At 37.5% G+C, this 24,967-nt stretch overlaps 1 protein-coding gene across 19 annotated transcripts in view; it reads right to left on the bottom strand.

The window, feature by feature from the left end:
* The window catches only part of ANO4 (anoctamin 4), a 402,861-nt gene that overhangs the window by 15,675 nt on the left and 362,219 nt on the right, over positions 1–24,967 (bottom strand). For all 19 annotated transcript variants that reach the window (XR_011994944.1, XR_011994946.1, XR_011994947.1 and 16 more), the window contains 6 exons: positions 24,337–24,448; positions 23,307–23,364; positions 23,071–23,168; positions 21,210–21,352; positions 6,091–6,243; positions 4,297–4,444 (listed from right to left, as the gene is read on the bottom strand). Coding sequence is in view for 14 of the 19 variants with exons in the window: in XM_072724685.1 (XP_072580786.1) it covers positions 4,297–4,444; positions 6,091–6,243; positions 21,210–21,352; positions 23,071–23,168; positions 23,307–23,364; positions 24,337–24,448 (712 nt within the window). In the remaining 5 variants the exon portion in view is untranslated. The remainder of the gene's footprint in view (positions 1–4,296; positions 4,445–6,090; positions 6,244–21,209; positions 21,353–23,070; positions 23,169–23,306; positions 23,365–24,336; positions 24,449–24,967) is intronic.

Below are 24,967 nucleotides of genomic sequence, written 5' to 3'. Positions count from 1 at the left end.
TCACAACCCCTCCTGCACTCTTTCTTACCTCCCAAGGCAGCCCTGTGGCTTTACTGAGATTAAGCAGTGGCCTAATGGCTGCTCTGTCCAAAAATTCGATTGAGAAAAATCTAAATTTAAATAAAATACCAGCTTCATGGACAACACTCTACCTTCAAAATAAAGAGGATATATCTCTGACCTATTTATTAAGCATATTCATGTACTGTCAGTCATAAATCCAAGGTGAAAATGTGCCTTTGGCGGTTCTGTATTCCCGTGTACAAAGCATCACACGTGGATCTAGTATGTGTCCATATAGTTATCAGCTGTGTAAGTCTTCCTTCCATTTCCTTTCCATAATCAGGGAAGGAGAGGGACTGCTAATATTGAACTGTCTGGGCATTTCTCAAAGTCTTTTCACTGTGGTAGAATCTTAGCTATTGTCCACAATAAATAGTTGAGGGTAGTCATCAATTCAGGGAAAGATTTCCCACAATTCCCTGTATGAAGTTTAGCCAATGGCATTCGTGTGTCAGTCTGGAGGAAACAGGCAGTAGCAGATCCCATGTCGATCCCTATCTGCTGTCAAGAGATCACTATGCCTCAATGTGGCACACCACCAGCTCCAAGTTAGAGGAAAAATGAAGTAGTAACTAGAAAAAACTATCAGACAAAGGAAGGGTTTCTGTGAATATAAAAACACAAAGTTAATTTTCTTAAGGGGCTGGTAGAGGGCCCCTGAAGGTATTTCCAAGATAGGAGATTCAGAAAATATTTTATGTAAGGGTAGTATTGTTTGAATTATGATGCATGCCTCTTTCAAGTAAGTTCTGTGAAGATCACATTTATTTAAATGTGAGAATTCTGGTTTAAAAATCATTCATGATGTACTGTTTCCAATCCTTTACTATAAGGAAAAAGATGAACTAATGATCATTAGTAATGAGTTTTAAGGGAAAGAAAAGAACTTGAAGTTGATTTTTGAATTTGTAGAATCCAGCTTAAACTGCAGAGTGTCTTTGAACTTTGCGATTAAATGTGCCTATGTGTCACTATATCTAAAACCTCAAACAGAATGGGGATAGGGCCCAAACAATGAAAAAGCTAGAAGAAATAAGATCTGGTTTATGCATTTAGAGTCAGATGTGCCTTATAGATAATAAATGACAAATTTATGAATTTATTTATAGGTAGGCTAATAAGATGACAAAAGAAAGTGGACTTCTGACTTATTGCAATAAATATGACTGACATGAAAAAAGAGTACTATATAAAGCATTGTCAGCTTTATGTTTTTAAACAAAACCTTGTAATTGGTTATGATGTTGATCTATTGACTTACAATTTGCAAAAATATATTCCTTATAATTTATTAAGATATTTGTGGTTTGTTCTGTGACAGTTTGAGCATTGTGCTCTTGATCAAGTTTCCTTACGATCTTTTAGTTAGATCACTAATCAGATATATACCTCACAATAATCCTAAGACCTGCACATATTCTTAGAGAATGTTCCACAACTCTGGCCTGATAACAATGTAGTTAATTACATTCAATGGATAGGAGTGGAGGGCTCAAAATGATTTTTTTGTGCTGTTTGAAAAATAATTTTAGTTTGTTGACTGAAATTTAATTCTGATCGACAGAACAGTCTTATAGTATACACCTTCAATTTTGCTTCATAATTTCTATCTCCTGATGCATACCCAGAGATGACTTTAGTTCTCTAAGCACTTTTCTAGAGAGTTCAAGTGAAGATCTCCTGAAAGAGGAAGTGACTTTATTTTGCAAACACTGAATAATCTAAGCATGGGCATTGGTCCAGGAATCCACCTAGGCAGGGTGCAACAAAAATGCCTTAATAAATGTCTTAAGAGGAAAGATGAAACACTTGAAAGTTTCTTGTGTACCCACTGTGTGGAGAATATTGCCTCAAATCACGGTATTCCTCTCATGTTCAGATCTGGCTAGAAAATGAGAACGTCTTCCCCTCTATGCCACTGAAAATGCATTCACTGACCGCTCATGATAGCAGTGAGATTGTGGTTGGAAGTCCCTCTGTCATAGGGACAAGGGCATGTGACTGACTGACTCTGGGCATATGCATCAAACTCTCATCTTTGGAGAAGCCAGCGAAAGCTGAAAAAACAGTAAGAAGAAGGCATTGAGGCAGTCTGGAGTTTTGAGGTTGGCTTAGTTGGAGTACCCTTGATTTAGAGGCAGCTTCAATTGAAATGTGGCATTTCTATAGGTGAATGGGATCATAACAAGTGGAATTTGACTATGCACATACTACCCCAAAAGCCTTTGACATTCTAAAATTTGACAATGCTGCTCCGCCATGAGTTCAATCATTTCTAAAGCATTTCCAAATGGGCAAAAACAAAACAAAACAAAACGAAACCAAAACCAAAAACAAACCAAAAAACCTTAAAACGGATAATAGTGTAGCTGGTGGAGCAGAAAATAAGATTCATGAATAAACTTATACAAATTTAACTATTTGAAAACAAGAAACATGACTAATGGATTAGAAGATAGAATGTAGATCTATAAACATTGAAAATGGCAGAAGTCTCTTAAGGGAAAGAGAAAGGTTATATGTAAAAAAAAATAGTCCAGGTGAGCCCCATAAAACTGAATCAAGGAGACTGTTAAATTTTAATCTCCATGAACATATCTTAACTCTAATAAACTGTCAACATTCTAAAGCTTTGATTCACTATCAACTGCACATACATGTTCCTGCTTTATTTTTTGTGTTCCACCCAAACCAAGACAGGTTTCATTATATTTGCAATTGAGAAAAAAATTAAATAACCACTGGGACTTAAACCCCTGGGGAGTTTTCTCCTGTTAGATGAACTGGATAAACATTTATTGGCAATTGCCCCTGGGCCCTGTGGTTCAGGATGGAGAGCACTGTATGAGTCTAGGCTTTGCCTTCATGTGGGTTCTATCAGTTACTCTGCTTTGTGATTCTGGATTTAACCTCTCAATCTCCTTCTGTTCTTCAAAGTGAGGGTAATAATGCATGTCCCACTCCCAGGGTTGTTTTGAGAATCAAATGCAAAACAGACGGGAAAGTGGTTTAAACAAAGGCAAGCTTTTCTAGGCTCAGCCAAGCAGAGAATGTTGGCAATAGAATTAGAAAGAATAAGTGAATAGTATAACATGTCTTTAAATCTCTTAAAATGGGATGGTATGTTCACTTAAAGTTGCTAGATAATTAGTGTCTAATGGCCACATGATTATTATAGTAAAGAACTTTATAGAAGCCTCTTTGAATAGCTAGATGGTAAGCTTTATTACATTCAATTATCTATGCCTTAAAGCATTCATGTAGGATTAATAATGAAACTGGACCTAGGCTAGGGGTGCATGAATTTGGCTAACTTGATTTGGTAGCACTTTATTCCTTGGGGCTAATCCAACTACAGTGGCTATACAGGATTAGTTTAGTTCTGACTAGTAAACCAAAAGGCAGGGCTGCCTATGTGAATTGTCATAGCCCACATGGGATAATTTCTGGGGTGTTAAAAAGACTTCCAAAACATACTCCACTGTGATCTACAGACATCTAAATCCCACAATTAGAACATAATTATTTTATTTTAGCCAAAGATTTTTTTTCCCATTAAAGTATGTTAAATTTCTTGTCTCCGCCCAAGGTTATAGAAATGAAATCTAGGGGACCTGTTTTAATTTTGCCTGGAATTTACCTGACCAGAAATACCCAGAAATACCTGGCTTTTGGGAATCACTTAGGTGATGCCATAGAATTGGATTTGCCTTGGGTAATATGTACATTGGTAAGGTCAATATCCAGGAAAGAATCATTCAGTTACTTATTCCACAAATATTTATAGAATACTTCTAGGGTACTTATCACATGGTTGCATATTTCCCATGTAGAACTTGCAAAGTCTCCATATGATGACACAAGAGGAATCAAATTGTAACTATCCTCTTATAAACTCATAAAGATGGCACAACTGTATACTAGAGCATGTGCTAATTTTTTTGGCTATACATACTAGCATAGCACCCATTTCTGAATTCACAGTAGGCAAGGATCAGGGGTGGGAGAAATGATTAATTCCACCTAAAACTTGTGTTATCTGTGTTGAGCCCCATCTTTTCAGTAGATGAGAATGTGTTTTCTTTGGCTGGTAGCGTCATCCTAATTCTACCTCCCCCACTGCTGTCCTTCTCATCCTGGGTTACTCCAGTGCAGAAGCTTCTGTCTGAGAGTGCCAGCATCACACAGTGCATAGGAAATGGGGACTTCATGACAGTTTTAGGACAAACTTACTTTTGTCCAGCTTCTCCTTGGCCTGCACAAGGTCCATACTTATAAGCATACACCAAACGAGGGATAAAGTCAGATGTTATCGCTATGACAAATGCATTTGTAATAACAGAGAGAATGCCGATGCCTTCAAGGATTCCATACCAAATTCCTATTCAAAAAGAAGTGTTACCAGTGAGAATGGGGAAAATTAACAAGGCAGGAAACCACAAATGTTGGAGAGGATGTGGAGAAAGGGGAACCCTCTTGCACTGTTGGTGGGAATGTGAACTGGTGCAGCCACTCTGGAAAACTGTGTGGAAGTTCCTCAAAGAGTTAAAAATAGATCTGCCCTATGAACCAGCAATTGCACTGCTGGGGATTTACCCCAAAGACACAGAGGCAGTGAAACGCCGGGACACCTGCACGCCGATGTTTATAGCAGCAATGTCCACAATAGCCAAACTGTGGAAGGAGCCTCGGTGTCCATCAAAAGACGAATGGACAAAGAAGCTGTGGTATGTATACAATGGAATATTACTCAGCCATTAGAAACAACATGGAACTGGAGGGTATTATTCTGAGTGAAATAAGTCAATCGGAGAAGGACAAACATATGGTCTCATTCATTTGGAGAATATAAAAAATAGCGAAAGGGAATAAAGGGGAAAGGAGAAAATGTGAGTGGGAAATATCAGAGAGGGAGACAGAACATGAGAGACTCCTAACTCTGGGAAACGAACAAGGGGTGGTAGAAAGGGAGGTGGGCGGGAGGTGGGGGTGACTGGGTGACGGGCACTGAGGGGGGCACTTGATGGGATGAGCAATGGGTGTTATTCTATTTGTTGGCAAATTGAACACCAATAAAAAATAAATTTATAAAAAAAGTGTTATATTAGTTCAAGACACAACAGCAGAAATAATAGTATAAAAACTACTGGGGAAACTAATTTTAACAGTCCTTTCAAATTACCCAATACTGACACTTGTAACCAAGAGTAAGAATTTGTACTTGCAGATGCTTTGGCTTTGAAGAAGTTTCTGTGGATGTGCTGATGCTCATGACTTACTGACTCGGTCAGGATCAAACGTAAGTCAGAGAGTTCTCATCAGCAATAAGGCACCAATACATTACCCAATAAGATGGGCACTCACACTGTCAAGTCGCTACCAGGCTGGGAGCTCCTGAAGGGTGCAGACAGCTGGATGGGCCCAGCCCCTGTTGCGTTGACCCAGGGCAGGTGCTCACTGAATGTGGGTTTGTTTCATATGGAGGTTAAAGGCCACTGTGAGCCAAGACACACTGAGTGCCTGCTGGCTCTATACTAAGCATTTGATGCAGAAATGAATAAAAGATGGTCTCTGATCTCAAGCAGCACTCAAGAGGCTGCATCTGATTCAACTCAGCCTCTCCTGTCAAAGGCCAAAGCCATCTTCATCTTTAGAAAAACTGGATTGAGCTTTATGTGACTCAGGGAAACATTTGAGCAAGGGCAAAACAAAATAAAGCAAGTGGGAACTTACTTTAAAAAGGAAATAAGTGATAATAAATAAAAATTCTAGATTCCAAGTTCAAATAACCAAATTAAGAGTCTATTTAAGCACAAATTCTCCAGTACTGGAAATTATAAAATTCCAAATAGGCAGCTTTATTTCTTGTCTAATATTATTTAAAGCTAACATAATTATTCTTTTGTAAGAATGAGTTACTTCATCTTACATGGAAACCATTAGTAAAAAATTTAAAGTTGATGTCTGTTTTTATTTTATCCACCAGATGGCTAATATCTTTAAAAAAAAACATCAAATCCAACTTACCTATGTCTTTGGCCCTTGAAGCTAAAGGTCGCCTCCACTGTGTGACAAATTTGTAAGCATCCAGCCGAATTTCAATTATGTTATTCAGTAAGGCCAGAAGTGGTGCTAGGGGAAAAGCTGCCACGAAGATAGTTGTGAATCCAAACTGAAGAACTAGAGAAGAAATAACGAAAAAGAACAAAGAGTTTTGGTTTTTCCATTACTATTTTCAAAAGGATGATAATCTGAATACAAAAAGTACTTAGCTAAATGGATGATTGCATAGCTTGTTTTTGCCTTTTTAGACTATTTTAGAAAGTAACAACAAAATACTGTGATAATTACTTCACATCTATCAGCTCATTTAGTTTTCACAATAACCTACCCTTATTTTACATGTGAGGAAATAGAGGAATTAAGAGGCCAAGTAACTTGCTTGACACACAATTGAGAAGTAATTCTAATGTGAGTACTGTGGTTCCTGAGTCATGAAGAGCCTGTTGACTTCATCTCTGTGGCAATGCCACCTTCAGGGTGTTACCCATCTTTGATCACATTCATACCCCATGCCTATGCTGCTGGCTCTTCACCCACCAATAGGAACAGGCATCTCCCTTAGTTTTCTCCTTGGTTTCACCCTTCCGCTGACTTTCTTCTTTTCTTGGGTCAGTCCATCTACTCTCATGACTTCCTTATCACTTCTCTGATAAGGATTTTCAATTTCCTCTCTCACCCTGAATCTTAGTGGGGAATTTCCAGTTGCCTGCTGTGTTTGAAGCAACACTCTCCAAACCTTGATTCAATCATAAACCTCAATCTCATCCTTAAATCTGTTCCTCCCTTCATGTCTTCCTTTCCGTCAGATTAGTCTTGCATAAATACCAGGTCTCATCTAGCTTACCTTTCATGACCATTAGTCTCCACTCTTCCTACTAGAGGTCAGACTCTCATGTTCTAACGGACTTCTCTGCCTCAGATTTTCACCTCCCTCCCTCATCTCATTGCTGTCAATATTGGTTAAAGCCCATAATCAATCATATCAATCATCTCCCTATTTTGAATGTTGCAGAAGATTCTGTCTATAGATTAAATCTTAAACTTTTCACTGTGCCATTCAGGGATCTTCCAAACCTCATGTTCAAACATACCTCATGCCTGGACAGGTTTCCCAAATAATCCTCTATTTTAGTCACACTGGACTTCTGGTTTGATGGGGCCATATCATCTACTTAGTGTTTTTATTCATACGATGGTGAGATTCTATTCTTCCTTCAAGGGTAAGCTCCATGTGGCCTCTGGGGAACCTCTCATAATTGTAATTACTGCTTCCTTAGTAGCTCCTGCAACTCTGCTTATAGTGAAGAACTTACTTATTCTTGATTTTATGGCTCTTTTCCTGTATGTATGGTGCTGATTATTATGTTTAAATCTCTGATCTATTTTGAGTTCAGTTTTTGTAAGTGATGTAAGACAGGAGTCCAATTTAATTTTTCTGCATGTGTCTATCCAGTTTTTCTAATACCATTTGTTGAAGAGACCATCCTTTCCCCATTAAGTATTCTTGGTTCTCTTGTCAATTATCAGTTGATCATACATGCAGGAGTTTATTTATTTATTTTTAATTAATTAATTTTTATTGGTGTTCAATTTACCAACATACAGAAAAACACCCAGTGCTCATCCCGTCAAGTGTCCCCCTCAGTGCCCGTCACCCATTCCCCCCCACCCTCCGCCCTCCTCCCCTTCCACCACCCCTAGTTCGTTTCCCAGAGTTAGGAGTCTTTATGTTCTGTCTCCCTTCCTGATATTTCCCACACACTTCTTCTCCCTTCCCTTCTATTCCCTTTCACTATTATTTATATTCCCCAAATGAATGAGAACATACGCTGTTTGTCCTTCTCCGATTGACTTACTGCACTCAGCATAATACCCTCCAGTTCCATCCACGTCGAAGCAAATGGTGGGTATTTGTCGTTTCTAATGGCTAATATTCCATTGTATATGGTGTCCATTGAAAGATGAATGGATAAAGAAGACGTGGTTTATGTATATATGCAGGAGTTTAATTCTTGGGTTCCTATTTCATTCCATTGGTCTATATGTTTAATTTTATGGCAGTAAGATACGGTTTTTGTTACTATACTTATAGTTTGAAATTAGAAGTGTGATATTGTCAACTTTGTTCTTTTTCCACAGGGTTGTTTTGGCTATTCAGGGTTTTTGTGGTTCCATACAAATTTTAGTTTTTTTTTTGTTTGTTTCTGTGAAGAATGCCACTTGTATTTTAATGGAAATTGCACTGAATCTACAGACGGTTTTGGTTAGTATGGACATTTTAACAATATTAACTCTTCCAATCCATGAACACAGGATGTCTTTCCATTTGTGTCTTTTCAGTTTCGTTCAGCAAAGTCCTGTAGGTTTCATTGTACAGATCTGTCACTTCCTTGGTTAAATCTATTCCTAGGTACTGATTTTGATGCTATTCTAAATGGACTAGTTTTATCTCTTTCAGATGTTTCATTATTAGTGTATAGAAACGCAAATGATTTCTGTTGATTTTATACTGCAGCTTTACTGAAATTGTTGATTAGTGCTGACAGGTTTTTTTGTTTGTTTGTTTGTTTGTTTGTTTGTTTGTTTTTTTGTTTTTTTGTTTTTGTTTGAATCTTTGAGATTTCCTATATATAAAATCATGAATTTCATCTGAAAATAGTGATAATTTTACTTCTTTTCTGATTTGGATGTCTTTTCTTTATCTTGCCTAATTGTTCTAGCTGGGATTTCCAGTACTTCATTGAATAAGAGTAGGGAGAGTGAATATCCTTGTCTTGTTCTTGATCTTTGAGGAAAAACTTTCAACTTTTTCTCCACTGAGTATGTTAGCTGTGGGTTTATCATATACAGTCTTTATTATGTTGAGGTATGTTCCTTCTATACCAAATCTGTTGAGGGTTTTTATAATGAAAGGGTGTTGTATTTTATCAAATGCTTTCTCTGAATCTGTTGAGATAATCATATGATTTTTCTCTCTCATTCTACTAATGTATTATATTTGACTTGCCTATTTTCAACCAGCCTGCATCCCAGGGATAAATCCCATTCGGTCATGGTGTTTGAGTTCAAGAAGATACTAAAATGATTAGTTTACTAATATTTTATTGAGAATTTTTGCATTTATATTTATCCAGGATACTTGCTCATGGTTTTCATGTAGTATCCTTACCTGGGTTTGGTATCAGTATAATGCTGGGGTTGCAGAATGAGTTTGAAAATGTTCCCTCTTCTTTTTTTTGGAATAGTTTGAGAAGGATTTGTTATTGATTCTTCTTTAAATGTTTGGTAGAATTCACCAGTAAATCCATATGGTCCCAGGTTTGCTGTGGTAGGATATTTTTTATTACTGATTTAATCTCTTGTTAGTGGTCTATTCAGATTTTCTATTCCTTCCTGATTCACTCTTACAGGTTTTATGTTTTTAGAAATCTATCCATTTCTTCTAGGTTATCTAATTTGTTGGCATGTAATTGTTCATTATAGTCTCATAATCCTATGTGTCTTTTTTCTTAGCTAAAGGTTTGTCAATTTTATTTTTTTCAGCAAATCAGCTCTCAGTTTTGTTGATCTTGTCTATTGTTCTTCTGGTCTCTATTTCACTTATTTCTGTTTTGATCTTCATAATTTCCTTCCTTCTGGTAACTTTGGGCATTGTTCTTTTTTTTCTAGTTCCTTGAGTATAGTTAGGATATTTGAGATCTTTTAAATTTCTTAATACGTGCATTTATTGCTATAAACAGTATTCTCAAAAACTGTCTTTGTGATTTCTGAGAATGATGGCAGAGTAATAGGATACTAAGCTCACCTTATATCTAGATATACCTAGTTAATGCCCACATCAGTATAAATAACCCAGAAAATGACCCAAAGATGGGCTGAATATACTCTCCACAGCTAATCATAGAGGACAGGCTATATCAAAAAAGAGTGAAGACACCATTGATAACCAAACTGACCTGTAAGACCATCCACTAGAGGAAGTGACACCACAGGCATGGAGAAAAGAGAAGAGTAGACTTCATATGATGCACCCCAGGTATGGGGAAACAGCCTTGGGAAGATGAATCCCCATAACATCTGGCTTTCTAAAAACTGATGAAGTGAAACACCTCTGGATTTCAAACAGTGGGGCATAACACCTGGAACTTTTAAAAATTAGCAGCTCGGCTCTGGGAGATTTGGAGGGTGATAGGAAACTGAGTCCCTGCCCTTAAAGAGACAGCACAACAAATGACTCCATTGAGATACAGCATAAAAACAGCAATTGAAAAACACCTAGGATATATGGGAAATTTTATTTACTAATATCAAAGCATGTGCTGGAGAGGCAGGGATCTTCAGGAGACTTCTCCAAGAACAGAAGAGCTGGTTGAGTGCCATTTCCTTCCCTGTCTCCTAGCTTAGATACATGGATACCTGTGAAAATCATCATGAACACTTTCCACCTAGCTTGCTAACAGCTCACTCTGCTGCCATGCTCTCATATGAACATGCCCCATCCAGCCCACCAGTGGCAGGAGTCCATTTAAGGCAGTTCCAAAGAGGTGGCATTGTGTAAGCAGCCCCCACAGTGGCCAGCAGCACTCCAAAGTGACTCATGCCCTGAGGAGAGGGGAAGATAAACCATACTTAGCAGTCCAACTGCAACCCCAGCATTGGGCACATATCTGGTCTGACTGCAGGCCCCGCCCAACAACAAAAGCCTCTCAGGGGACAAAGAAGTGGTGTACCGTACAATTTGGTGTGACTACAACCCTAGCAAATGCTTGGTTTGACCTACTCAAGCCCAAGATGACCCCAGACTAGCCCACTAACAAAATAGAGACTAAATGGTGCCCACAACAAGCAAAGAGAGCTATTGAAGATGACTGAAGGCAAACATGGTTCAGCCCCAAGTAGTATGGCATACAAAACGCACATAGGAGATACTCCTGAAGTGCCCAATTCTGGTGAGCAGGGGACATTGCACTGTAGGTCAGTCCAGGATCTCTTCTTCAAAAGGCCACTACTTTCAAGACCAGGAGATGCAGTTGACTTTCTTAACACAAAGAAACAGACACAGTGAGTTAGTTAGACAAAATGAGACAGAAGAATGTGTCCCAAATGAAAGAACAAAATCATAGCAAAAGAGCTATACAAACCAGAGATAAGCAATATGCCTGATAGAATTTAAAGTATGGTCATAAAAATACTCAGTGGACTTAAAAGTGGAGGATCTCAGTGACACTCCAAAGAAAGAGACAGAAAATATAAAAAAAAATGACCAATAAGACATGAAGAACTTAATAGCTGAACTTAAAAATACCCTATAGGAGATGAATATAGTAGATCAAGGGAAGCAAAAGTGACATGGAGGACAGAATCCTGGAAGACAACCAAACTGAATAGGAAAAAAAATATATTAAAAAAATGAGAATAGATTAAGGGAATTTAGTGACATCATTAAGCAGAATAGCAGTCTCATTATGGGGATTCTAGAAGGAGAAGAAAGTAAAGGATGCAGAAAAGTTGAGAAATGAAACTGAAAACTTCCCAAATCTGGGGAAGGAAATAGAAGTCCAGATCTATGAGGCACAGAAAGCCCCCAACAAAATCAACCCAAAGGAGGTCCATACAAGACACATAATAATCAAAATGGCAAAAAGTAGCAATAAAGACAAAATTTTAAAAGCAGCAAGGGGAAAAAAATTACATACAAAGGAAACCCCATAAGGCTATCCAGTTGTTTTTTCAACAGAAACTTTTCAGGCCAGAAGAAAGTGGCATGATATACTCAAAGTGCTGCAAGGAAAAACTTGTGACCAAGAAAACTCTATCCCCCAAGGCTATTATTCAGAACAGAAGGAGAGATAAAGAATTTCCCAAATAAAAGTTATAGGAATTCATCACCACTAAACCAGTCTTACAAGAAATTTTAAAGGGGACTCTCTGACTGGAAAGGAAAGACCAGAAGAAGGAAAAGTAGGAAGCACAAAAGCAGTAAAATTAAGTATATCTGTAAAAATCAAAGTATTCACAAAATAAAAGGATGTAAAGTATGACACTATATATCTAAAATGTGGGGGAGAGGGAGAAAACTTAGTACTTTTAGAATGGGTTCAAACTTAAGTAACCACCAACTTAATATAGATTGCTATATGCATAAGATGCTATATATAAACCTAGTGGTAAATATGAATAAAAATCAGTAATAGATATACAAAAAAAAAATAGAAAGAAATACAAGTGTATCACCAAAGAAAGCCATAAACCTGTGAGAGAAGAGAGCAAGAGGAGAAACAGAATTACAAAACAACCATAAAAATCAATAACAAAATGGCACTAAGTACCTAAATATCAATTACTTTGTACACTGATTAAACAATCAAAAGACATAGGGTGACTGAATGATTAAAAAAGCAAGACCCATCCATATGCTGCCTACAAAAGATCCATTTCAGATGAAAAGACACATGCAGATTGAAAGTAAAGGGAAAAACATTTATCATGCAAATGGAAAGCAGGGTAGCAATATTTATGTCGGACAAAATAGACCTTAAAACAGGCTGCTTAAATAACTTTAAAAAATAATAAAAATAAAAAATAAGCAGTGTGCAAAAATAGATACAAAACACACACACACACACACACACACACACACACACAAAAACAAACCAGACTGTAACAAGAGAAAAAAGGACAACTACATATTTATAAACAATTCAATAAGAAGATACAATAATTATAAATATTTATGGGCCCAATATGGGAGCACTCAGATATATAAAGCAGCTATTAACAAACATAAAGGAAGTAATCAGTAATATTACAATAATAGTAGAAAAATCTACCACTCCATTTACATCAATGGATAGATGTTCCAAACAGAAAATCATCAAGGAAAGAGTGGCTTTGAATTGACACATTAGAAAAGATGGTTTAACAGATACATTCAGAACATTCCAACCTAAAACAGCAGAATACATACTCTTTTCAAGTGCACACAGAACATTATCCAGAATGGATCACATTAGGCCACAAAACAAATCTCAACAAATTCGAAAGACTGAAATTATATTATAACTCTTTTCTGATCGCAATGCTATGAAACTAGAAATCAAACACAAGGAAAAATCTAGAAAGAACATAAATATATGGAAGTTAAATAATATGCTACTAAAAAATTAAATGAGTCAACCAAGAAAGCAAAGAGGAAATTTAAAAAAATGCATGGAGACAAATGAATATGAAAACACAGTGGTCCAAAATCTTTGGGATGCAGCAAAAGCTGTTCTAAGGGAAGATTATAGCAATACAGACCTATGTTGAAGCAAGAAAAACCTCAAATAAACAATCTAGGCTTATACCTAAAGGAGCTAGAAATAAAGAACAAACAAAACTCCAAACCAGTAGAAGGAAAAAAGTAATAAAGATTAGTGCAGAAATAAATGAAATAGAAAATTTAAAAAATATTAGAACAGATCAATGAAACCAGGAGATGATTTTTTTGGAAAGATCAATATAATGATAAACTTTTTGCCAGACTCATCAAAAAAAAAAAAAGACTCAAAATCAGAAATGAAAAAGGAGAAATAAGAACCAATACCACAGAGATACAAAGGATTATAAGAGAATATTATGAAAAATTACATGCCAAGAAATGGAACAACCTAGAAGAAATAATTTCCTGGAAATATATAATCTCCTAAAACTGAATCAGGAAGAAATAGAAAATTTGATAGACTGATTACTAGCAACGAAACTGAATCAGTTATCAAACAACTTCCACCAAATGAAAAGTCCAGGACAGATAGCTTCACAGATGAATTCTATGAAACATTTAAGGAAGAGTTAATTCCTGTTCTTCTCAAACTACTCCAAAAAAACAGAAGAGAAAGGAAAACTTCCAAATTCATTCTATGAGGCCAGCATTACCCTGATACCAAAACCAGATAAAGACACTACATAAAAAGAGAACTACAAGCTATTATCTCATAAGCGCAATTATTCTCAACAACATATTAGCAAAGTAAATCCAACAATACATAAATAAATCATTCACCATGATCAGGTGGGATTCCTAGAATACAAGGGTGGTTTAATATTCATAAATCAATCAACACGATTTATCATGTCAATAAGAGAAAGGATAAAAACCAGATGTTCATTTCAATAGATGCAGAAAAGGCATTCAACAAATAAAACATCCACTCATGATAAAAAAACAATCCTCAACAAAGTAGGTTTAGAGGGAATGTATCTCAACATAATAAAGGCCATATCTGAAAAACCCACAGCTAACATCATACTTCAATGGTGAAAACAGAGCTTTTCCCCTATGGTCAGGAACAAGACAAGGATGTCCACTCTCACCACTTTTATTCAACATAGTACTGGAAGTCCTAGGCACAGCAAGCAGACAAAAAGAAAAGGCATCCAAATTGCTAAGAAAGTAGTAAAGCTTTCATTATTTGCAGATTACATGATATATATATATATAGGAAACCGTAAAGTCTTCACCAAAAAGCTACCAAAACTGATAAATGAATTCAGTAAAGTTGTGGAATGTAATATCAATATACATAAATCTGTTGTATTTCTACACACTAATAACAAAGTAAAAGAAAGAGAAGTTAGGAAAGCAATTCCATTTAACAATTGCACCAAAAAATAATAAAATACCTAGGGATAAATTTAACCAAGGAAGTGAAAAACCTATACTGTGAAAACTATAAAACACTGATCAAAAAAATTGAAGAGGATGCAAATGAAAATGTATTCCATGCTCACAGGTTGGGAGAATTAACATTATAATAATGTCCACACTCCCCAAGGCAATCTACAGATTTAATGAAATCCCTATCAAAATACCAGCATCATTTTTCATAGAACTAAACTAATCCAAAAACCCCAAAATTTGTATGGAACCACAAAAGACCTTGAATAGCTAAAGCAATCTTGAAACAGAAGAACAAAACTAGACGTATCACAATCCCAGATTTCAAGATATACTACTAAGCTATGGTCATCAAAACAGTATGGTACAGGTGCAAAAGAGACACATAGATCATGGAACAGAATAGAGAGCCCAGAAATAAGCCCACAGTTATATGGTTAAGTCATCTACAATGGAGGAGACAAGAATGTAATGTGAAAAAAATCTCTTCAACAAATGTTGCTGGGAAAATTGGACACCTACACATAAATGAATAAAATTGGACTCCTTTATCACTCTATATAGAAAAATAAACTCAAAATGGATTAAAGATCTAAATGTGAAATCTGAAACCATAAAAATCCTAGAAGAGAGCACAGGCAGTAATTTTTCCAACATTGGCCATAGTAACATTTTTCTAGATATGTCTTCTAAGGCAAGGGAAACAAAAGCAAAAATGAACTACTGAGAGTATATAAAAATAAAAAGCTTTTGCACAGCAAAGGAAACCATTAAGGAAACAAAAAGACAACCTAGTGAATTGGAGAAGATATTTGCAAATGATGCACCTGCTAAGGGATTAATATCCAAAATATATAAATAACTTATAACAACACCACCCCCGCCCCCACTAATGCAATGAAAAATTGGGCAGAAGACATGGAAGAAACATTTCTCCAAAAAGGACGTACAGGGGCCCCTGGGTGTCTCAGTGGTTGACCATCTATCTGCCTTTGGCTCGTGTCATGATCCTGGGGTGCTGGGATCGAGTCTCGCATCAGGCTCCCTGTGGGGAGCCTGCTTCTCCCTCTGCCTGTGTCTCTGCCTCTCTCTGTCTCTCGTGTATAAAGAAATAAAATATTTTTAAAAAAGACATACAGATGGCGAATAGATGCATGAAGGGTGTTGAATATCACGTCATCAGGGAAATGCAAATCAAACCCACAATGAAATATTACCTCATACCCATCAGAATGACTAAAATAAAAACCACAGAAAACAACAAGTGTTAGGGAGGGTGTGGGGGAAGAAAGGAACCCTTGTACACTGTTGGTGGAAATGCTGACTAGTGCAGCCACTGTGGAAAACGGTATGGAGGTTCTTCAAAAAACTGAAAATACAATTATCATATGATTCAGTAATTCTACTACTGGGTATTTACCCAAAGACTACAAAAACACAAAATCAAAAAACAATGCACCCACGCCTATGTTTATTGCAGGATTACTTAAAATAGCTAAGACATGGAAGCAACCCAAGAGTCCACTGATAGATGCACTGAATGGATATCTTTATACCATCCAGGGGTGGTATTTATATACAATAGAATATTACTCAGCCATAAAAACACTGAAATCTTGCCATTTGCAACAACATGGTTGGACCTACAGGGTCTAATACTAAGTGAAATTGGTCAGAGAAAAACAAATACCATATGACTTCATTCATATTGGAGTTTAAGAAAAAAAAACAAAGAAAAAAAAAGACCAAAAACCTTGACTCTTAAATATAGAGAACAGACTAGCAATTCCTGTAAAGGGAGGTGGGTAGGGTGATGAGTAAAATAGATGGGAATTAAAAGTACACTCATCATAGACGAGCACTGAGTAATGTACAGAACTGTACTGTACACCTGAAACTAATGTAACACTGTATGTTAATTGTACTGGAATCTTTTTTTTTAAACTGTCTTTCCTATACATTTTGGCATTTTGTATTTCCATTTTCATTTCTTTTGAAGTACTTTATTTTCCTTTAGATTTCTTTGATCCATTAGTTGTTCAGAAGTGTGTTGGTTAGTTTCCAAAATTTGTAGATTTAAAGCTTTCCTCATTTTGAGTTTCATACCATTGGGGTTGGAATAGTTAGTTGGTATGATTTCAGTCCTCTTATTAAATTTGCTCATTTGTTTTGTGTCCTACCATATGATCTATCATGGAGAATATTCCATGAACATAAGAGAGAAATATGTATTCGGCTGCTATTGGATGGAACGTTCTATGTTCTATATGTGTTTAAGCCTACTTGGCCTAAAGTTTGGTTCGTTTCCAATGTTTCCTTGTTGATTGTCTACCTGGATGATCTATTCACTGCTGAGAGTGGAGTATTAAAGTCCCCTGCTGTTATTATATTGATGTATTGATCCCTTTATTATTTTATAAGAGTTTTGTCTTGTTTCCATTTTTGCCTTGAATTCTATCTTGTCTGACACAAGTATGGCTAATCCCACTTTCTTTTGGTTTCTACTTGTATTCCTTTACGCTGAGTCCATGTGTGTCTTTAGAGCTGAAATGAGCCTCCTAATGGCAGCATATAGTTGGCTCTTGTTTTTTAATCCATCCAGTCGCATTGTACCTTTTAATTGGTGAACTGAGTTCATTTACATTTAGAGTGACTATTGATATGTAAGGATTTACTACTGTGATCTTACCTTATGCCTTCTGGTTGTTTTGTACTTATATTGTTTATTTTTCCCTTTCTGTCTACCTCTTAAGTTTGTGTTTTCCACTGTGATATGCTCAGTCTTTTATTATGCTTCATGAATCTACTCCACATTTTTGCTTGGTGGTTGCCATCTGGCTTATATAAAATATCTCATAGGCAAAACAGTCCATTTTATGCTGATAACAACTCATCTTCATTTGCCTATAAAGCCTCCACACTTTTTACTCCTCCATTTTCATGTTTTTGATGTCACAATTTACCTCTTTTTATGCTGTAAGTTCACTAATAAAGTATAGTAGCTATAGTTATTTGTAATGCTTTTTTCTTTTAACCTTTATACTATAGTTAAAGGGTTAATACACTATCCTATTATAAGGTTAGTTTCCTATTCCAAATTCATTTTTTTACCTCTACCAGAGTTTTGTGTACCTTCATATGGTACCAAAGTCACCAATCAGCATCTTTTCGTTTCAGCTTGAAGAACTCTTTTAAGCATTTCTTGCAAGGCAGGTATAGTGGTGGTGTACTCCTTTAACTTTTATTTGTATGGGAAAGCCTTAATTTCTCCTTCATATCTGAGGGATAACTGACAGATAAAGTATTCTTAGTGGGTAATTTTTATCTTTCAGTAAATAAGCTGTTCTCCTGGCCTGTGGAGTTTCTGAGAAATCTGCTGCTAGCCTAATGAGGATTCCACTGCAGGTTACCTTTTCTTCCCCTGGATGCCTTTAAGATTCTTTATTACTGATTTTTGACATTTTCGTTATAATGTGTCTTGGAGAAAGTGTTTAGTTGATCTGTTTTGCATTGAGATAACATGGTGTTCTATTAGCTTTGCGCACTTGTATGTTCCTTTCCCTGATTTAGAAAGTTCTCAGCTATTTTTTCTTTAAATAAACTCTGACTCCCTCTCTTTATATTTGCTATTATGATTGAATCTGATACCTCTCATAGGGTTGCTCCATTTTTAAAAAATCTGAGTTCTCTATCCTCTTCTGAATTATTTCTATATTCATATCCTCAAAGTCATTTATGTTTTCTTCCATCTGACTTGCTCTGTCACCTAACCCATGCTCTCTATTGCATTCTTCATCTTATTCACTGAATTATTCTGCTCCAAAATTTCTACTTGGTTCTTTTTTAATAATTTTAATATCTTTGATAAAGACGTCCTTCTGTTCATTAATTTTATTCCTGAACTCACTGAATTGCCTTTCTGAGTTTTTGTGAGCTGACTGGAATCCCAGGATCGAGTCCCACATCAGGCTCCCTGCATGGAGCCTGTTTCTCTCTCTGCCTATGTCTTTTCCTCTCTCTCTCTGTGTGTCTCTGATGAATAAATATTTTTAAAAAATAAAGAAAAAAAAGTATGACTAAGTATTTCCCTCAAGTTGCTGGGTTGGACTTTAAGAATATCACCAAAAATCAGCGAAATTCACCACAGTAATAAAGAAGAAACATTTTAGTAGATTAGGAAAATTATTTGATAGAATTTAAGCTCTTCTTCTGTGTGAAGAAGAGAACATTGGGGAGTATCTGGGAGTAGAAATGCAAAAAAAAAAAAAAAAAGAAAAACCCTACATGTGCCTCAAGATGGAGGTGAGTATCAAAGAGAAACTCCACCTGCTGCATAATTTTGCTTCAGGTATACATTTTAGGAATACTCTACACAATGAAAATAGAGTTTACTACCTGTACCAACACAGAAGAATCTTATACACATGTTATTGAGTGAAAGAAGCCAGTTATAAATCAGTCCATATTGTACAATTTCATTCACATGAAGATTAAAAAAGGGCAAAATTAATCTATGGTATTAGAAATCAAGAGAGTGGTTAGTAAAGGTGTTATGACTTGGAGAGAAAGCAAAGAGTTTTCTTTGATAATGATATAATGATAACATTCTATTTCTTGATTGACCACATAACATGGCAAACATTTTCTTTAAGGAGCCAGACATAAATATTTCAGGCATGGTAGGCCAGATAGTCTCTGTCAAAACTACTCAAGTCTATGGTTGGGCAAAACCAACTATAGATAATATGTAAATAAATGGATTTAGCTGTGAACCAATAAAACTTTATTTACAAAAACAGGCAGTAGACTCAATTTGGCCTGAAGGCTGTAATTTGCCAAATTCTCACCTGTAGAGATTGGTAAATTTGTAAAAATTTATTAATCTGTATAGTTCTTTATATACTTTCTGAACTATATATTATACTTCAATGAATACATTTAAAAATATAAATAACAAAGCAGGGAAGTCATTAAGAAAACAAAATGAGAAGAACAGAAGGAAACAGAGTGCACTAGTCTGCTTGTGATGCTTCTGAGATTTGTTTCCTGCTGCAGCTACTGCAGTATTTGGAACACTACTAATTCTAGCCACATAAAAGTTTCTTTTCAAGCACTCAATATACCAACATTATTGTTCATTTCCTTCTTTATGGGAGAAAGTCCATTAAAAGACCTCAAAATGGTTGGTTCTCTTAATGAATTTCCTTTATTAAGTTTTATTATTAATGCCCACATTGATTTCTTCTCCTAAATTATATCATCCTCCAAGAAACATCACTAGATACTTAAGACATAAGCAATCTAATAACATTAAACATCAATTCCACCTCTCCTTTAATTTTCAGATTTTCCCAGAACTACTACTTTCAGAAGTCACACTCTCGCCCATCCCTAGCCACTCTTACCCCAATGTTACAGAGCTTAATCATAATTTTAAAAAGACAACAACTGGTACACACTCAATATATTTGCTAAGCAAATTTTTTTAACTTTTCTCCCCTGGGAGAAAAGAACAGGAAAATAATAATGATGATACAAATAACATGTACCAAGTGTATCCTATGAGCCTCGTCATTGCTCTAAGCCCTTCTGTTCATTAACTCATTTAATCCACACAAAAACCCTCTGAGGTAGTTACTTTCATTATTATCCCCACTTCAGAGGTGAGAAAATTGAGACAGAGATTGTCCAAGGTTTCATAGTTAATAAGTAATAAGTGATAGAATTAGGATCTGAACCCTGGTATTGTTTCCATGGCCCATGCTCTTGGATACATTGCTTGGGTACATGTACAATGTACAAGATAAGTAGCTTGGGTTTGATTAATAAAGAAATCTAATTCCTTAAATGTAAGTGTAGCATAGCTTAAGTGTTCCCAGCTTCCTGCCATCCCCACCAAGAGAAATGGCTGCTCCCCATACCTGCTGCTGATGGATCCTGCAGCATCGACACTTTACTACACCTACCCTTTATATCTCTAGCTTTCCCCCCTCTAGCCCATGGACTCTTTAAGAGTGGGGACCATGCCTTATTCCTTCTTGTAGCTCCAGTGCCAAACATAGCATCTATTTGGACATAGCATAGCTCAATACATGTCTGCTAAATGAATGAATCAATCATGCTGTGAGTGATAACTCCCCCCCCCCCTTTTTTTGGTTCACCAAGTTTTCCAACCCATTTTTGTTTCCTGGTGATTGATTACGAGGGACAGGACACAATGTCATGAAGAGGTTGAAGGGACTAGGCTTTTGGCAACATCTCTATGGATTGAGCTTCTTAAAGTAAGAAACTCCCTCCTCTTCATTCAGCTAGAGAACCCCCACACACTGCTTGCCTCGATGATAGAGGATGCATGTCTAGCTGAATATAGCTTGGGATCTAGAACTGGCATTTAGAATTAATAGGATAAAACAGGAGATTTGCATACTCATTTCTAAGTACTCATCGAAGAGTCCGTACGCATTCATGGGTTGAAGGTTGTAGTCCTTTTCCCACTGTGGGAAACTTATTTTCCTTTCAGGTCCGTGTTCTTGTCGTACTTTCCTTCTGGTCCACCAATTCTGAATTAACCTGCACAACAAGATCAATTCCTTAAAAAAGAAATAGATGACTATTCACAAGACCTAAGTAATAAGACAGAGTTCAAATACAGAACCACAGTTTAAAAATATTTAGGATAGGCTGCTAAGGAAATAAAAACCTTGGGTTAGGAAGACAATATCAATGGCTATATCTCATGCATTTGCACTTGCAAGTGAACAGAATGACTTTCTAACTATTCGTGAAATTGTCTCATGTTCCGTGTTGCCTTGGAAGGTTGGGTAGGGGACTAAGAACATCTAGAAACTGATCCTTTAGCACCACGGCAACACCCAGACCTCAGAGTAGAGGAAGGTTTGGCCTAGCTGACTTAATTCAGGACCCATGGGCAGTCTTACCATGTGGACGCTGACCTGCATATTCTGACTGAGGGCCTGGAAGTTCTGCAAATCCACTAAATGCTTCCTCTTTTGGCACACTGAAGTCTGCACATCCACAACTTGCCTGCTTTTAGTGTGAGCTCGACAGGGGCTCTGATTCCTGGTAAAATGCATCTTACACTGGTAAGGTTCTCACATTAATCCTCAATAACGTTCAGGAGTGCATCTTATGATATGGAACAGGGTTGAGGAAATAGGTGTGGGGATCAGGTCTGCATGCTATAGGGGACAAGGACAAATTGAGGGGTAACCAAGAGTAGACATGCCAAAAATAGCCCCCAAATTGTGAAATAAAGGAAATAATGGGGTGGGTATCAAAGACAAATGACCTCCTTCACAATTTTGCTCTCTATCCATATTAGACTAGAAGATAAAATGTTCTCTTAATGTCTCTGACATTTTAATAAATTATGGCTTATACTTTAAAGTAGCATGTTGTGCTAATTTTTAAATTTTATGCATTTATAAAAAAGCTTTATAGAAAACATCAGGCACTTGGAAAACATTTTCTAGAAATAAATCTAAGAATGGAAAATTGCTGGCATAGGTTTTGAGAGCTAAGAGGTGACTTTTTCGAAGTGAACCAAGTTCTAGCTAATTGTTTTGGATGAGTGGTCCTCCTTGAAACCTAGAGTTCTCTAACCAAGCTGACATGAAAACCAGTAGGTGTGGAATTAAAGCAGAAATAGAAGTTGCTGATTTATGTTTCTTTAAAACTTCACTGACCAGAGCTAAACAAACAGAGCAGAAGTCAAGGTTACCTTTACAAAAATGATTCAACTTTTTGCCTGTTGTCATCAACTTAAACTATTATCAACTAGATGATCATATTTTTGCTGGTTAAGATACGTTGACTCCAGTTTCTTTTCTGCATCCCTAAACTTTCCTGTACAGTTTGAATTTAAGGTCATTTAAAAAAAATTACCAATCCTGATTTATCATGGGGGTGGGGGAGTAGAGCTCTAGTTAATGGGTCATAACTAGTGAGAGCCTCACAGTGCTAGAGCCTCAGGGTCGGAGGCATTATTTAAAGAAGCTGCAAGCAAGTGTTCAATATTTAGGGCCCCATGGAGACTTTGTTTAAAAGAATATTCACTATCTGTTGATACTCCTTATACTGAATCTTCCTAAAGAGCCAACGTTTATTACTTTCATGACTGCCTTTGAGTCACTGAGCATGAACACTGAGCTCTAGGCACGTGTACTGGCCTAACTGCTGAGTCTGCATTGCTTATCTTACTTGCCACACCTAGAAAAGCCAATAATGAGCAATGCTGCATCTCAATGGTAGAGGTCTATGGTACTTACGGGTAGCCAAGTTCCATGAAATTATTCCAGGTCTGCTTTAGCACCATTATAATACCCATTTGCATACAGAGATCAATAAGGCATCCACTAGGGTGGCACTGCAAGGTAAGCAAACACAGAGATTCCAGAATCAATGGAGAGGAAGAAAGAGTGTCTGGTTTCTAATCTGCACAAAGTTGCCCGAGGCTATTTACTGCAAGGGGGTAGAAAATAAGGAGTGATGGAAGGATACAGACCTCTTCTAGTCTCCATCTGTTTATCAGCCTCAAGTAGGCACCTGGGTGTCCTGTAAATCTTCAACACACAGAAAAACAAACCATTAGTATCTGTAGGTCTAAGCTCTTGTTGACTATTATGCTCAGATTGGCACACCCTCCAGTGAAAAGGACTGGTATAGTCAGGTCTGAGGGAATCAGGAAACTCCAGGGCTGTTGTACGTACTGCAGCTCCTGGAATTCTCCAGGGAAAATTTTCCTTCTGAACTGTCTGGGCTGCTGATCACAGAGGCCAGCCCTTGCTGCTTGCATGTGACTCTGAACATTTTCTGTTAAATAAGTGCTCTGGCCTGTGTAACACACAGCATGTTGGACTGAAACACATTCTGATCTTTTTGAATAATAGTTTTTTTTTTTTTAAAACAGCTTTACTGTTTGACTAGAAGACCACACTGAAGTAGCTTGATACTGAGGGAAGCGACTGTATCCGTCCCACCAAAACCCAAAAGTCACCCGTTTCTGGTTCTTATCTCACAAAATATTTCCCAGTGCAAAGGAATTTATAGGACATTGACTACTTAACACAGGAGCCTTTCCCAATCCTAGCACTGCTGGATTCAGAAGCTGCCCACTCTCCTCTGGCATCCTGTGTCAGCCCTTTCCTGTCTGGATATCCCTCCCTCTGTGTGAAGGCAGATGTCCAGGACACACTGCAGGCCACCCTCCCCATTAGGCCCCCTGCTTATATAGATGTGAGATCCAGGGGCCTAACTCAGATGCAGAGGGAGCCCACAGGTTTTAAAATCCATCCTTCACTTGTGCAAATGCTTTTCCTCTGTGAACCTTAGCAAGAAATGGTACATAGGTCACTTGTGAGTGGAGTGGAGGTCACCATTCTCCACGAGGGGAATGGGAAGGGAGAGGAGGAGGCTGATCTCTTTTTACCCTTTTATAGATCACTCTAAAGGAGGTGCTCCTCTGTCACCCTCATCAGCGACCGCTGAGTGCTCTGTCCCTGGCCTGCAGAACCATGGAGAGACCAGGTCCTTACCTTCCAAGGAAGAATGCGATGTAAAATGTGGAGCTGTTCAGATTGACAAACTGAAAGAGAAACATCTTCAGGGTGAAGCTGTTCTCCCACTCGGACTCTGTGCGAGGCTGTTCTGTGGACAAAAGGGGAGTAGAGCTTGCAAGGTTGCACTTGACCCCTCCTCAGCTCCCTCTGCCCCACTCCCTGTACACATAGGGTGGGAGCAGAGGTGTCCTAAGGGAGCCACAGGAGACCCCAGTTTGCCTATGTATGGCGTGGGATGGAATGGACCACCCATGGGATCCTCAAGCTTGCAGAACAGTCCCAACAAGGGTGCAGGGAGCAGCACTGACTGATGTGTCGGAGGGTACGGAATAACTGGTTTGTTCTGCTGTGATGGGGTGTTCAGAGAGCCTGGAGGAGACACAGCCAGGCTGAAGGGGCCTCATTCCCTTTTGCCCTTAATTTCCACCTATGGGGTAGGGCCTGGGTGGGGTCAGGTCCCCTCCCGGCTCCTTATTAATTCCTTCTTTTCAAATTCTATTCTGATGAAATGCCTGGTGCTGCATAAGAGGGAGGCAGACCCCCTCTCAGAATGCTGAGACTATCTGACTTCTGTGCCTGTCACCCTCATCCATCATTTTTCATTCTT

The sequence above is a fragment of the Vulpes vulpes genome, chromosome 10 (assembly GCF_048418805.1).
Source record: "Vulpes vulpes isolate BD-2025 chromosome 10, VulVul3, whole genome shotgun sequence".
Lineage (NCBI taxonomy): Eukaryota > Metazoa > Chordata > Mammalia > Carnivora > Canidae > Vulpes > Vulpes vulpes.
This window is presented reverse-complemented; position numbering and strand designations above follow the sequence as displayed.